A 17133-nucleotide genomic window follows, 5' to 3' on the forward strand; every position below is an offset into this window, starting at 1 on the left:
TTTTTGGAAGTTTGATGTTCTTAGTTCTTAAAAAAATAAAATAAATGAAAGCTGCATTAGAAAAACTGACAGCTCTCCCCCACCCCTCTGTTTGTTATCTTTTTCTTTCAAAATAGGCATAATAGTGTATGTGGACTTTTCATCTTTCTCTGCAGCATGACTCTCCAATTCTTTCTCACTGTGTTTGTTACACTTCAATCTGAATAATGTAAGATTTGTTGTATGAATTAATTTAAAGCCCTATGCAGGTGTAGAAACTGGCATCATGCCCACTGGCCCACACCCCACTTCTAAGTGTTCAATGTCTCACTTGTACAGGGACCTATACAATCTCTGATTGCAAGTAGGGAGCCTATAGACATAGGTTTGGGACCTTGAATACCTAGTTATCAAGTGAAGCCCACAGGTGTGATCCCACTCCCCCTTATTTGTTTGCAGGTGTTAATTTCTGCAGTTCATGAATGCTCCATAAGCTGTCTAAGTGTGTTCCAGTCTCAGTGCAAGAGAGCAGCCTTGGCTTCAGGAGGGCAATATTAGCCTTCAGGCTCTCAATGGCTCTATAATTCTAATAGCTAATTGCATAGGAGCACATTTTTCTTCCAATATAGGGAACTATCTAAAAAATAAACCAATATTTTGCCTCTAGGAGGCTACAGATGGATGATGTATTGAAGGCTTAAGGAATCAGATTTGCAGACTGATTTTGGAATAGAGTTTAATTTCCACATTGCAGAAGATTGCTCAATAAAATATTCATGCTAAGTATAAAGTTGTAAGCCGTAATCCAGCACAGAGCTAAAGGCACTAAAGCCCATTGATTTCAATGTGCTAAAGCACATGTGACTGTATATTGAAATGTGGCTGCAATTTTTCTTCCTTTAACAAGAGCAGTTATCACTGAAATAGGAATTTTGTATTTCTGACTTCTGCATAATAATAAATTTCATTCTGATTTCTGGAACTTTCCTCAATAGTAGGTAGAAATTTACCACATGAGATGAACTGATACAATCTATTGAAGTTTCCTTTGTTTAATGTCAAAAATTATATTTCAGCGAAAACGAAGCAAACATAACAAAATGTATCTTTTCCTTCTGCTTCAGGGAACAGCCTTGGAGAGCTGGAAGATGAAAGCTCCTATTCCTCACTTAATTCTCTTGTATGCTACTCTTGTTCAGAGTTTGAAGGTTGTGACCAAAAGGGGCTCAGGTAAGAAGACATTCTCTTTTCCATTAATTAGGGCAATGCATTTGTAGAGACATTTGTAAAGTGCTGTTTGGATTTGGAAATGTATGAATTGGTCATATAATGTTCTGTGCAGAGATCAGGCCACATGATAGCATCTAGAAACATATGCTATATCTATACACAGACTATATCGAGCTCTGTAGTTTATATAGGCACTTGCAACCATTCTTCCCCTTTCTATGGTTATGTATAGCTTCTACATGAATGTTTTTGACTCAGTTTCTAAAACAACTTCATAGTTAGCACTCTGCTACTTTGGCAAATTAATGAAATTGATTTGGAGTTGGGAATGGTCTGAAAGGAATAGGTTTGTGGTCAATCAGTGCTGCACTGAATTGTTCCATTTGAACTATTTCAAGGTGGCTTCTAGGTGTCAGAAAGCCTTTAAAAATTGTATCCAGTCTTTCACGTTGGTTTTTCCATCTTCATCTTTTCCCAGGCTTGATCTGAAGTTGCTTTGGTGCCATTTTTAGGGCTGCATCTTAAGTTCATTATACCAACTGTGCTACCACCCTCCTTCCAGCATCATCCATTGAGCTAGAGCCACCACTCATTTCTGCACATCAGGCACAAGTGTCTGAAGAGCAGAGCCCTTACACATAAGCAGCTGCTCATTTGCAGAGGGATCCTCTTCAGGCATTCATGCTGAAAAGATGGAAGATGTGAGGGAGCAGGCTTAGTGCTGCTGCACAGTCCTGCCGCTGATGTCCTTCATATTTATAACAGATGAAGGGGAGTTACTTGTGAATGTGATTTCTTGGTGTCAAATTTGACTACCTGAAGACATTGCTGAAGGCATAGCCTTTAAATGGTTTTGTAGTCAAAAGGGTTTGTTACTGAGGTCATTCCTACTGCATTAGAAGTTCCATGGCTACCAGCATTGCTTAGCAGGACTTTCATTCCTATCTGGTGCTGATTGTGTGTTGTTATACATGGCTAGTTGTGGCGCAAAAGCTAGTTTCTATGCATTTCTGTTTTACCTAGTAAGCTGCACACAACTACATGCTCAGAAGCATTAGAAAAGTTATGTTGGCCATGGGAATGCCTTGCCCTTCTTTGTACACCCATCCTTTATTAATGTGTTTGCTACTTTCCCAAAGGGTTGTGGGGCAAAACGATCTCAAGCGGGGAGTTCTTTTCACAGGTAAAAGGGATTCCTACAAAGTTGCAGCCATTTATAATCAATATGCTGACTCTGTTAAAAAAACAAAAACAAACCTGAAGTTAGAATGCTTAAAAGAATATTATGTGGGTATCTCTTTGTGGTCAATTCAATATGTTTGACTATATTTTTTGAATCTGTGTGCTTGAATCTTCCTTGAGCTCCCCTAGGACAGCTTTGTGGTCCATTGGACACTAAGTATTGATCATTTTATTTAAGGATACCATATATGTGACAACAATGTTTTTTGTAAGCTATATTGAATGTTGTGTCTTAACCACATCCTTATGATGATGGCTTGGCATGAATTCAAACTTATTTCTGAAGGTATAACAGTTTTCAGCATTGTCTTTGATTGATCTTACAGGTGTTGAACTTTATACAATAAAATGATATGTTTTCCTTGTTTCATATGAGAATAAGTTTATGATGTTGAATGCCATTTCATACCATGCCTCAGTATCTTTGAAACACTGGAATGCATTTAATAAAAATCTCCAGAATCTATGCCCCTGAATCAAATCAAATAAACTTTGGATAAAATAGTGTATCTTTTAAACAAAGATCTCTCTAAACAGCTGGTTAAGATGGTGGTACTGGTTTGCTACAAACACGACTGATATTTTAATTCAGTTATTCACATTCTCCATGGTTTCTTAATTTTTTTTATTTGCTTTTTGCTACCCAATTTATGGGAGATGGTTCAACAGACCTGTCTTGTCAGGCACACCCCTGTTTCTCCCAGTAGTTCACCAGTGTTGATGCTCAGTTCTTTGCCTAAACAACAGTCCATCTGCATCTGCAATTAAATTCCTGCCTTATGCGTCCCAGACTATGTTCCCAACCTGTCTGGAAAGATGATTACTATGTTATGAATTATATTTTATCTGCATTAATGAGTGTGGTTTTGAAACTCACTTCCCACAAACTCTTGAAGAGGAAAAGAAGTTCTAACAAACCATTTCTTATATACATGTTAATTGTTATAATGCTTAGAATTCTGCTTTTATTTTGTTAATAAAATACCGGTTTGATATTAAAATGGTTTCCAACTTGTTCCTGAAATCTGTATCTGTGGTGAACTCATAAGACAAAACAAAAGTTGTTTACTCAGTTCTTGATTCCTGCACCTAGTGATTAATGCTGATTTCTTCAGAAGATCAGATAACAAGTTGTGAAAAATGTAGGGCGATGAGATGTTTCGATGTGTGTTTTTCACCTCTTTAATAAAAAGTGATGGTCTTTTAAGCAATTCAAAGCACACACTTTGTTTATGCAAAGACACAAGCTTTGTTTTTTGCTTCTCTGTTGGCATAAGGAACTCTTTCTAAAAACAAGGTAAACAAAGAGATAGACAAATTTCTGTAGATTATTCAATACTCAGCTTGATGGCATTTTTACAAAACAGATTCTTGAGCCTGCTTTCTCTCCTATTCTGTGAAATCGTTAAGCAAAATAGATAAGGGTATGTGTGCAACATATACGTGGCTTCATCATAACTTCTTTTTTAAAATATATTTTTAACATTTTACATAGTGCAGTCATAAACCCAGTAATAGATGTGAGGCTTTTAAAAATTAACATTGAATGTGTTTCCTGAGAAAACAACTTGGATTCCCTTTGAGGTGCACACACAACTCCTGCTCCCAAGCTACCCCATTCATTTTAATGGAAACAACTATTCAACACACTGAAAGAAATACTGTGCCTTTGAGCCTTTACCTCCTTTCAGATAAGTGTTGCAGCCTCCATGTTCTGCTGTTATGTATGTGTCTCAGACACTCCAAGTTTAATAAAATCCACCAGATTAAGGTAACAAAGGTTGTGTAACTTTTCATATTGGGTTCTTCCCCATTGCTTAATTGAAGAAACAGCTTAAAATAGAAAGCCCAGTTGTGACTTTGTTCATGAGAAATTCAACATTCTCTTTCAAAGGCAAAGTTTTACAGCTGTGCTGAGTAAATTTGTCTTTATGAAGAATGGTTCTTAGCACTGAAATTGAAAGCATGAAACTTGTGTTGGGAGTATCTATTTCTTTTTTTTTAAAAGGCAAACCTTTAAAGTCATATGAAGATGTATCTTTTGAAAAATATTTCTTGATACCAGAATTGAGCAGATTTCCTCACCCCCAGGACATTTCACTTCTTTCTCAGAAGTTTTTTTTAAAAAAAACTGCAAAAGAAGGATCCAATGTAATAGTAACATCATGAATATCTTCAAGGAAGAGCTCTAACCTCAGCACAGAAACTTCTGCATGGTTATTTTAATTGCTAAAGTTTGTGAGGACTCTGTTCTAATCCACAGCCTTCTGAGTCAATGTGTATCAAAGTTATAGGTTGGGAAGAAACACTGTTTGGGATTGAACTCCCTATATTACAGTATTCTGGAAAGAAACAACCTGTATTTGCATCTCTTACATCAGTGATGGCCAAACTTGGCCCTCCAGCTGTTTTGGGACTACAACTCCCATCATCCCTAGCTAACAGGACCAGTAATCAGGGATGATTGGAATTGTAGTCCCAAAACAGCTGGAGGGCCAAGTTTGGCCATCACTGTCTTACATACAAACGCTATGCATATTTACTCAGAATCATGCCCAGTAGAACTTACTCTTAAGCATAAACAGTGGGATTCTATACATGTCTATTGAAATGTAAAACCTCTGATACTAAGTGCAGCATGCTGCCTACTAAGTGTGTATAGGATTGTAAACGTCACCTTCTGTTAGGTATGAAGCAGGCTCTGCTAAACCCCCGCCTAAAAGTACTTTTTCAAAATAAAATGTAACTTCCTCTTGTTATCTATATAACACAGGTGCATCCCAAACTACTCAAAATGTTTCACATTTTTTGAAACAAACAGCACTGGTCAGCAAAAAGATAGTAGCACTGGGGAGTCTTGAAGCACAGGGAGCCATCATTCCAGAGGACAAATATTTCAGGTTGAAGATGCTTAGAGACAGGTAGTCAGGTAAAGACTGAATCCTTTTATGCAAGCATTCTTTGAGGACCACTGCAATGAATAGGCATATCAAGATAGATTGGTGCTCTTGGAATTTTCCATCTCCATGACCTGCATCTCCTACATGTTTTCTTTCGTTCTCAGTTCTTCTGCCTTTACTATTTGTGGGATTGATGAAATGATTTTTGGAGTCTCATTTCAGGTTGTGGTTGATTGGTTGCTTATAGGACTTGGAAGCTTTCTTATCATTGGGCAGCAATGAATTGTGGGCACTAGTACATTGTCTTCCTTATCTGTGGTTATGCTTGTATTAGGATATAGTGCTAGAAATTCATAATAAAGCAAAAACAAAAAGCTCTAGTTGAACTAGTACATTTGTAGTCACCATTAGTGGTGCTTGTTTTTGTTTGTTTGTTGCTTCCAGGTTGGTCACTGGAGACAATGTAGGAGTATAAGCTTCTAGGTCAGAGCTAAGTATATTCTTGACCAACACTCTACTCAAGCCCATTGTCTCCTGTTCTTTGGTTTCCATTGACAACCCAGTTGTCAATGGGTCTGCTCTGAGCATAATGCTGTTCAATGCCTGTAGAACCAAATGTGTCATGGTCCTTGTAGATCAAGGATGATGTACCCGTGACCCTCGAGACTGTTGGAGTCAAACTCCCATAATCCCTGACCACTGGACGTGCTTGCTGGGGCTGATGGCAGTTGGCAGTACAACAACATCTGGTTGATGCTGAGGCTGTGGGTGATTATTCCTGAACCTGTGCCTGAAATATACCTCAGAACAGATACTAAAGCTTGGATTCTTTTGTGCCATACTCATAAAGTACTTCTCTTGTTCTCAAAGCAAGGGGTGAATGCTAGATTTCTAGTATCCATTATAGGTCCAGTCAATCCAGACATTTCACAATATCCACTAAGTAATGAGACTGATATTGCACACTCCTCTTCTCTCTGTGAAGAGGCTCTGAAGCCCTTTCTTGTGGGCATGGTTCCAGGTCCCAAATTCTGTCCATGAGTTCCCAGTTCAAGGCCTGGTGTCATGTCCATTCTTAGTGACCTTTTTGTGCTTTGCGCCACTGTTATTAGGCACATATTGCTAAATTGCTCTCTCTGAGGGGGACTGAAAGGAAAGGGCCAATTGGGTATTTTTGTGGAACATCACATTGACACATGATTGGCTCTGGCTCTGATTTGCCAGGCACTCTAGCTGTCCAAGGGTTTTGTTGGGCAGGGAGAGTTAGGAGATATATAGTGCAATCTACTGCTTCAGTGCAGCATGATTATTTTTTGTGCTCCCCACCACTCCTTCCCTCAGACATGACCTGTTGGGCTTTAGCTAGTTCCTGCTTTTATCTTATCTTTTCTTTTCTTTTCTTTTCTTTTCTTTTCTTTTCTTTTCTTTTCTTTTCTTTGGGATAGAAATGTGTTGGTTTTTCCCCCTGTCAGTCACAATGGATGATGTGATTATTTTCTAATTTGTAAATAGATAATATTGCATAGCTGTTTTCAGAGGTCATGCTTAATTCTGAATTTTACCTGCACATTTTTTTTAGCTTTGGCAAGGCATCCTAGTGATATTATAGTGGATAACATATTTGATAGCTTCCATTTGTTCCCTTAATATACAGTGTATGTGACACAAAAAGTGTGAAATGAATTCATTTAAATGTGTTTCCCAGTGTGACATATGAGAATGTTTTGTTTTGTGTTTTGTACATTTTGGGTGGATGCTGGAACTCCATATCAGATACATATTGTGATATGCCAAATATATATATACAAAATTTCCTAAATAACAACATAAAAAGACAGCATACTGATGTGTGTTCCTGTTTTGAAGCTGAATAAGGTCTTTCAAGTTCAAAGTATGTACCCTGCCCCACAGACAACTTTGCCAGTTTGTTGGGTGGTTTTTAAAGAGAGCTTGGAAGTGAAAGAACCTATTTCTAAAACAGAAAAGAAACCTGTGGTGGTTCCATTAGCAACTAGCTATGCCTCTTATTTATGTTTAGCCAACTTTATTGAAGTGTGTTCTAAATAGCTTGGCTCCCATGGTTTCTCTGAAGGTATCTTATTGTGCAACTCAAATTAAAGTCTAAGCCAAAATAAAAACAAATGTGCTTCTTGGTAGGCACATGTTTTACATCCCTGGTAATTTGCAAGAATTTTGTTTAACTCCAGCATGGTTGCTATAATTTCCTCTGCATACATTCCAGAAAGAAGTGATGTTTATTAAATTTTATTATATTCCTCCTCCTGATTGAGCCACTAGGCACCTATTAAAGAGAATTGAGATTTGTTGCTAATGGAGAGTTGAAATACTAATCAAATGGGAAGTAGACCAGAAAAGGAAGATTCAAATGGTTTCTATCAATTCTTTGTATAAGGAATGCCTAATAAAATAATTGAGCACTGCAATGCCATCTGGTGGTTTTGCAAAGATATTAAATAAACAAAACTAAAAACAAGGGATGTAATACAGATGGGGAAATAAAACAATATGGGGGGATTAATAAAACAAATCTTAGATATGGTTTAAGCTGATATGCACTCCTCAGAAGCTCTTTTAAGACGCAACTGGAGCTCCATGCTTTCAAATGAATTTAAAGTATACACGCTGCTTGTCTTGTGAATAATTCTTAGTCTTCTGTGTTTCTCATTACTTAATTGGCAATGGTGTTATGGACAGTCTGCCGTGGACAATTCATAAATTGGCACTAGCCTAGTAGTCTTAACTCTAGCTAAATAAGGACTGCTTTACACTCCTCCCTCCTCCCATTGTATCTGATGACAATTTCTATATAGGAAACTGCACATATACTGTGTTTGAGAGCTGTCTAGTCCAGTCTAGTTTAAAGATAAGGAACCATAAAACTGGAGACCAGGAGCCTTGAAAATCCCCACCCAGTGTTAGCAGCACCTGGTTAGCAGATTGGGCAGGGATACAGGTCACACGGCTTCTTCCCAGCTATGATGAAATGTATTTCTATTTAAATTACAGTAATCATTCCCAAATGTGTATTCCACATGCACATTTTATGCAGATTGGTGCTCTTTTTGGTGACACAATTCCTTATTTTTGATAATTCATACCAGACTACTCTAGGTGAGTTGCAAGTAGCAAGCAGAAACTTTGAGAAAGTTTTTCTTATTGCTATGCTATCACAGAGCATTGCCCCTCATGTCTACTGTTCTGTTAAACTCAGGGCAAATGTTTCCATAGCAACTGGGAAGCACACTTGCACTGGTTCTTTGCATAATGGGTTTTCCTTCTCTCAAGATTTGGAATACAACATTATTTTATTTTTTTATTTTATTTTATTCAAGGTGCTACTTATTGGTGTGTACAGTGTGTGTGCTGCTTTCTTTTCTGTGTGGTGAAAGGATGATGTTGTCAAAGGTGTTCATATCATATTGTCAACATTTATCAAAGGGGCAAGGTAAGACAAATATGAATAAAACTCTCTGGGTTCTAGCCAGCTAAGGCATATTCAGAAGAGACCCACTGAAATAAGTAGACGAGTAAGTACATGGACACCAATCAGAAGGTCGGCAGTTTGAATCCCCATGACGGGGTGAGCTCCTGTTTTTCAGTCCCAGCTCCTGCCAACCTAGCAGTTCGAAAGCACGTCAAAGTGCAAGTAGATAAATAGGTACTGCTCTGGCGGGAAGGTAAACGGCGTTTCCGTGCGCTGCTCTGGTTCGCCAGAAGAAGCTTTGTCATGCTGGCCACATGACCCGAAAGCTGTCTGTGGACAAACGCTGGCTCCCTTGGCCTATAGAGCGAGATGAGCGCGCAACCCTAGAGTCGTCCGCGACTGGACCTAACAGTCAGGGATACCTTTACCTTTACTTTTAATCTGATTTTTTTTCCAATTTCATTGTTCTGCATGGGACAGTGACAATAAAGACATCGTATATCGTATCGTATATTGTATTTAGGCAGATACAATCCCATTTTCACATGGTTTACTGCTATAAGGCTGTTTTGTCAACAAAAACAAAATATCCTGCCTGTTATATCCTTTCCTATTCTTTTTTCTGCCATGCTAATTCATGTAATATAATGTACCTTTCTTTAACTATTTTTGTAGCATTGTTGCTTCTCCCACATCCTTACCTTCTTTAGCCTTAGCCCTACTCTCATTTCTCTAACTTTATTCTGACTTGTTTTCTTTTTAAAAATAACCAGTTCCTCTTGTTCATTCTTCTTCACTATGTCCTCCACTGCCTTCTTTTAGGCAATTCATAGACAATAGTTCCATGACAGGTAACTGGAGACAAAGAGGCATATGAATTAAGAAGGACACATCTACATGCACACAGAGTCACTGTTCCAAGTGATTCCATTTTCTCACAGTCCAAGAGTAGTATGATCTATATCTTACTGTTCTGGTTTCATATATACTTTTGCCAACAAGAAAAGAAACAAACTGAAAGCAGCAGATATACCTCTGCCACGTAGAGTTTTCTGCCATGATTGCAACTTTTGAAAATCGTTCCCAGATTAAATATGAAACACTTGAGGGCTCTCCCGCTCTCAAATATAATGGAGGAAAAAGAGCAGCATTGTGTTCACAAAGCCATGTAAGAAGCAGCTTAGCATATAAGGAAAAGGTCATGCTTTAAATTGCAATACTGGAATTGCTGACACTTCTGCTTACGGTTCTTTTTGCTGCTATCACCTTTATGTGAAACGCACATCTTCTGTAGTTGTTTTGCAAAAGTATTTTTATCTCCTTATTGAAAAGCCCACTTTTACCTATAGCTACTAAGACAATCATTGGAGGAATTCCTCCTCAGGAAGTTTAGCAGTCATGGAATAAGAAGAGAGGTCCTTTTGTAGATTTGGAATTGGTTAAGTAGCAGGTAGTAGAGAGTAAGAATAAATGGACAGTTCCGTGATAGTTTGGAACTGAAATTAGTCAAGTTACAGGGAACCAGGCAGAGGGCCTTCTCGGTAGTGGCGCCCTCCCTGTGGAACGCCCTCCCACCAGATGTCAAAGAGAACAACAACTACCAGACTTTTAGAAGACATCTGAAGGCAGCCCTGTTTAGGGAAGCTTTTAATGTTTGATGTATCATAGTATTTTAATATTCTTTTGGAAGCCGCCCAGAGTGGCTGGGGAAACCCAGCCAGATGGGCGGGGTATAAATAAATTATTATTATTATTATTATTATTATTATTATTATTATTATGCTATTTTTTCTAGAAAAAGAGGTTCCGGAACTTACTATGAACATGTCCCTTGTTCTCTTAGAATGGCAATGGTACCCACCTGAGCGGTGCCAGAACTGACTTCTGGCAAGTTCCAGCAGAAAAATAACCCCAAATAGAACTGCTAATATCATAATGCCACTATACAAATCTATGGTGCAAGTGCATTTGGAATACTGTGTACTGCTGTGGTCTTCTTGCCTCTAAAGGGCTTGAACAGGTTCAGATAAGCTTGAACAAGTTCAGAAAAGGGCAACCAAAATGATCACGGAAATGGAGCAACTCTTCTATGAGGAAAAGTTGCAGCACTTGGGACTTTGTGGTTTCGAAAAAAGGCAAGTGATCATATGACAGAACTGTGTAAAATTATGCATGACATGGAGTAGCTGGAGAAGTTTTTTTTCTCCCTTTCCCATGACACTAGAACTTGGAAGAATCAGGATAGATCAAATAAAGCACTTCTTCACACAGTTTATACCGTAGTTAAACTCTAGAACTCATTCCCACAGGAAGCAGTGATGGCCACTCACTTGGGTGGCTTTAAAATACGATTAAGCAAATTTATAGAGGATAAAGCTATGGCTGTTAGCCATGGTGCCTATGATTTTCTGCCTCCCTGGTTGGAGACAGTTTGTTTCTGAATACCAGTTGCTGAAAATTATAGGAAGGGAGAATATTCTTGTGCTCTGGTCCTGCTTGCAGTTTTCCCATAGGTATCTGTTTGCTGGACTAGGTGGGCCACTGGCATGATCCAGCAGGACTGCTCTTATGTTCAAAGTTGACTTTACTGTATGCAGACCCCTTGGACCAGGCAACACAAATTCTCAAAAAAAAAAAAAATACAGACATACATAGGTCATAGAATGCTTTGTAGACTGGGGAGAGCAGTTGTAGCCCCCAATGAGAGAAGCCATGGGTTTAGTCTAGTAGAAAATAAATGAATTGTTAATGTATTGGCTCAAAGGAATGAGATACCCAGAAAGCGCCAATTTCTTCATGGCCGGTTGAAATTTTAGATAGGAGATGTGATCTTCCTTAATATCTTATTCATCTTAATTAAGATTAGCTACTTCTGTTATGCAGCTTCCCTCAGATACAAGGACAGCTAGGGTTGTTTGTCTGTTCATTATGATTTAGAGTGTGATGTAATCTGCATATTGATTGCATTGTAACCTTGTAGACTGCAGTTTGTCCCATCTCAATCTCTCCTAGCAGACTTTCACAAGCAATGAATCACTGAGATGAGATAACAGTTTTAGTACTAATCCACAGGTGAGAATCCTTATATGAAGAAATATTTCAAAAAAATTCTATAGTAATAAATGAATCAGCTTTATTGTTACTTTTCTATCTAACTATAGCTCAGCCTAATAACCTTCATAGCATAAAATAATTAGTGTGAGGAAAGAGTCACAAAATCACATTTGCTTTTGCTATTATTCCACAAAGCCTAGGACACAGTTTTACTTAAAGTCAGAACATGTGCTAAATCATTCAGAAAAGCACCATAAAAAGCAATTGTTCAGTCTGTGAAGAAGTGGAAAGAAAAATCAAAAGAAATAGTTGAGAATAGATACTTAGTATAAATAATAAAAAAGCTATTGCCAAATTCTAGGGGAGTATGGGATGTAAATGTGTTATTCTTCCATAAGTGTGTTGTGTTGCTGTATGGGAAATTTTAGTATTTGCTTTTAAGTGCCACTTAAAAACAAAAACAAAAAAAAACCTCCATGTGTGGTTTTTAACCTCAAATCATCCAGAGAAAGAGAATGTAACATTCCTTCTCCCTTGAACCAACTTGTCTAAGAGACTGGAGATAAAAGGAAATGGTAAGTTTTTTTGCAGCAACACAATTATTTTAAACAACTGAAAGAAGAAATGCATTGCAACATTTATTACATTTCTAATGTTGTAGCACATACAATAATAATTTATCTGAAGAATTTTGTGCATATTTGGGCAGCACAACTTGACTGACATGCCAAGTGGCATCAGAATTGTGGGAAGTGACACAGAACTGCTATGTGGTTTTAAAATCCTTGGTAAAGATTTAAATGGAATGTATTAAATGGCCAAATTTTCAATCAAAATTGGGTTGGATATGTACTGTTAATCTGAACAATCCTGTATGATTGGCATCTTGTTACTTTAGATCGAGCATAGAATATTAATGCATCTATTGTCTTGGAGACACAACATCTTACCAAAGTTGACTTTTGCTAACTGTTGTTGACATTGGTACTTGTGCTGTCAGTGACAATTCATTGCCTGTAATACAGTTCAACTTATCCTTTTTGAAATCATGTCTGTCATATTCAGTTTTATATTTTGTATTTAGATGCTATAGGGTGAAAAGTAAAGTTGTTGTGTGTGTATACCAAAGAAAGTCAGAGTCGTCAGTCTTGTGGTGCTGTAATCTGAGCTGATAGATAAGATAGGACTTATTTCTGAGAAGACGTGGTTAGGATTGTGCCATCAATGTCTTTGATCTTTGAACTGCTCTGTAATGCAACACCAGTTTATACAAACTGTTATTTTTGGTACAATAAGAAGATGTGGTAAAAGTCATAACAAAACCCACTACTCTCATTTTCCAAAATTCCAGTACTGTAATGGGAATGATTCTGCTTCTCTTATTGACCTATGCAGAATGGGAACTGAAGTTTTGTGAGAGTGTTGGTTTCATATTACAAATGCCAACCCATCTTATGGAACTGAGCATAGTTTACTGTGCTTAGGCCGCATTACTTATCTGGAAGAGGACTGTGTCCACAATTAAGAGATGCTAGGGGAGAAAGGCAAGTGGCAATTATTTCCATCCAAAGTGATAGAGAAGTCTGTCTTGTTTCACCTCTCCCTCTGCTGCAGCAAGATAAAATTACTAATAATAGATGACAGTTGTGGGATAAGAGAATCCAAATGGCACTTGTGCCCTGTCGATCTTATGGAGTGGGATATACTATCTCACCTCTTCTTTCTCTCTTTCTGTGCTGCGTTTCCCCCTCCATTTCCACTTCAGTGAAAAGGTACAGAGAGATGCAAAGCTATAAACTTCCACCATCAGCCACTTGAACTCATCTCCATCTTTTTCAACAGTGCATATTCATGCAATTGAAATCTGTTTTCCGTTACCATTCTGTCAGATATTTTAAGCAGAAATTGGTTATGTTAAATGTCTATTTTTGCAAAGTTTTCTGTTCTGTGGTTTCAAACACCAGTGGAAATATCCTGATATCCTTGCTTTTTAGTAATTACTGGAATAAGTTACAATAACTTTCAGAATGTAGATTGGAATGCATATCCTTAAAGCAGTTCTTCATAGCTACACCATTTCCCAACTAGCACAAGAGTTTCTGTACCCAGCCACTGGTTTTTTCCTCCCTCCTACTCCTCCTGCCTACTGCTACTACTACTACTAATATTATTCATAATAATAGCCTTTAAGGGTGTATATCCTGGAGAGCGGGAGCAAAGAGGCTTCCGGGCTCTGGTGGACATCATTATGGGGGGAAGGGTTCAGAGTGCAGTTTGGCAAATCACTCTCTGTAAAACACCTCCACCCTCCTGGTCAAACCTCATTGGAGTCGCATTGAATGGGAAAACAAACCACTCTCTGAAGCTTCTCTCCCTCTATGTGGCACACAACTTCAGTGGTCTTTTACAGCGGGTGACACTACAGAGAACAGTTCTGCAATCTGCTTTCTGAAGCACCTACCACCCTCATATAAAAGGGGGTGCAGATGGGGCAAGCTGTGACGGAAGGAGAAGAGCTGGGTTGTGAGGGGCAGGAATGGGGTGAGGCATGAGGGGATAGGCAAATGGTTGGCTGAGGTATAAATATAGGGGAGTTTAGTCAAGTGTAAAAGGAGGAGGGATTGGTCAAGTTTGGAGGAAGGGGGCTGTCAAGGTAGTTAGCAGGTAGGCAGGGTTGGTGAATGGGGTGAATTGGAAGTGGTGAGTGGAATACAGTGGTGCCCCGCAAGACGAATGCCTTGCAAGACGAAAAACTCGCTAGACGAAAGAGTTTTCCGTTTTTTGAGTCGTTCCACAAGACGAATTTCCCTATGGGCTTGCTTCGCAAGACGAAACGTCTTGCGAGTTCTTGTGAGTTTGTTTCCTTTTTCTTAAAGCCGCTAAGCCGTTAATAGCCGCTAAGCCATTAATAGCCGCTAAGCCGCTAATAGCCGCTAAGCCGCTAATAGCCGTGCTTCGCAAGACGAAGAAACCGCAAGACGAAGAGACTCGTGGAACGGATTAATTTCGTCTTGCGAGGCACCACTGTATGTTAGAAGATACATATCAAATATGTATTTTATGGATGACTACACTCAAAAATCTGTGCTTAATTTTTTTTAAGTGTGTACAAAACGTGTACAATATGAATGCAAACTTTCGGTGGTCTTTCAAAAAACCTGTGCAAAATAAGAAAGAACAGATTGATGATTCAGTGTCATCAAGACTGAAATAGGATGGAATTAGCTTCTCAGCCCATCCCTATACATGATATTTGTGAACAGGAACCCTCACGTGTGCATTGTGTGTGTGTGTGTTAAACAGGTAACAGCTTAGTGATGGGGGATTTGGTTTCAACTCACAGCTCTGCAAGGCAGAGTGGTATACCCTTTCCCCAATATCCTTTTCTTATGTGGAAAAAATGGAGGCAAAACCTGTTTTAACTCTGCTAAGCATCTGGTGATTGTGAATGCATGTGTATTTTATTTGATTTCTAATTTGACCTGTCAGTTGTTATGTTGTTTTCTTTATTCTTTCTCAAATTAGTTTTAATTTTGTATTTATATTTATGCTGTAATACACTTTCAAAAATCTAAAAGGGCTGAAATGCAGCATATAATTACTGTTAGCAGGATTAAGACATCCAAAGCACATAGCACCTTTCAGGATGATGTGGACGAGTTACTGTTCCAGTAAATCTGGTAAACGAACAAATAAACAAAATATTTTTTTAAGTGTATTTATTTTTGTAAGTCACTTCTAAAGTGGCCTATACCTCTGTGAATATAGAACAGATTCGTAAAAACACCTTTACATGATGTTCATTTTTGTCCATGGCTAATTAAAATTTACAACATAACAGTTAGGAATACAACACTTAAGGCATAAGAATGCTCTGAGCATTTTATCATTTAATTTGTTTTCCTTCATGTTTTTATTTTGTTGGTACATTCATGGAAGTCTGAAGAGACTATTTTCATGGAACTTTGTTTTCAAGAAAAAAAAGAGGCTCTTGATATAGGATTTCAGCATTTAACTCACATCCATTATGCAGAAGCTGTTTCTTAGTTTTTGCAAGTTTCTACTAGGCAAAGTAATACCTATATTTGATATTTAGCAGAATTGGTGCTATTCTACTAGAGAAAAAGAGTTCTGTCCTCTATATGTTCCTTTAAGTCTGTCCTTACAGATCAGGAGCATTGTAATAAATAACTATTTAAATGAGTGCATTTTCTTTGCCTTTCCTTCTACACATATGAGGGGGAATGAGGTAGAAAACAAGAATGTCTAGACGATAAAATGGTAATGATTAGTTTCTATATTTTATTTATATTATAAGCTCATATTTATTCCATAGAAGAATAGAAAATAGTGCTGTCTATTAATCCAGGAACTTTGGGTAGGAAAAAAAATGTCATCCATATTGTTTGGAATCATAGGAGCCGACTCGTAGGGGTCAAAGTCCTTTGATTCCCCCAGGCCCTCCCAAAATTGATGGGCATTGGCATTCAAATGGTGTGTGTGTGTGTGAGAGAGAGAGAGAGAGAGAGAGACAGACAGACAGACAGACAGACAGACAGACAGACAGACATCTTGTGATCGATTATGAGGAACAGAGCTTACGTGCCCCCCCCAATTATTTTATTCAAGTTGGCATGCCTGATCGGAATCATGTACATTGTTAAAAATGCATCAATATTTTGTACTGCCAGTAGAGAAGACATTGGATATTTGTTGAAGGCACTTCAAAGTTCCCAAAATTTGAAAGTAAATAGGAGAACTGATTAGCGAGTAACAGGCATATAGTCAGGGGCAATCCATTAACCATTGTGTTTTTAAACATTCAAAAAGCATTTGATACAGTTTCCACCCAAGACTCCTGAGTAAATTTAGCAGTTAAGGGGAAGTAAACAGGTTGTCTTGTGGATCAGTAACTGGTAAAGAAAGAGAGAGAAAACAGATAGTGAGGATAAATGGACAGTTGTCACAATGGTGGAATACAAAAAGTAGATTTTCCCAGAGAAATGCCTATTAATAGGGCATTAGGCCTGGGGAAGCTATGCCTCCCATTCTTATGGGGCTTTTAGGACCAGATGTTTCAGATGTCACTTGGAGGAGAGTGGTAGGACACACCACTTACCCCGAACATTGGTAAAAGAATGCAGGCAGTTTTTGCCAACGCTGAGTATAACATTGTTACATGTCTGTGCATATGTGTGTTCTTATACGCATCTGAATTGCTGATACTTTGAGCCTATTAATATATGGCCTGGTCAGATAGATTATGTTTAATACACATTTAAA

General features: G+C 38.2%; 1 protein-coding gene across 4 annotated transcripts in view; it reads left to right on the top strand.

Moving 5' to 3' along the window:
• The window catches only part of IL1RAPL1 (interleukin 1 receptor accessory protein like 1), a 657222-nt gene that overhangs the window by 96047 nt on the left and 544042 nt on the right, over positions 1-17133 (top strand). For all 4 annotated transcript variants that reach the window (XM_083498268.1, XM_083498265.1, XM_083498266.1 and 1 more), the window contains one exon: positions 1104-1209. In XM_083498268.1, the coding sequence (XP_083354394.1) occupies positions 1128-1209 (82 nt within the window). In that variant the 5' untranslated portion in view covers positions 1104-1127. The remainder of the gene's footprint in view (positions 1-1103; positions 1210-17133) is intronic.

This window comes from Podarcis liolepis (assembly GCF_965112155.1).
Source record: "Podarcis liolepis genome assembly, chromosome: 4".
In the NCBI taxonomy this organism is placed as follows: domain Eukaryota; kingdom Metazoa; phylum Chordata; class Lepidosauria; order Squamata; family Lacertidae; genus Podarcis; species Podarcis liolepis.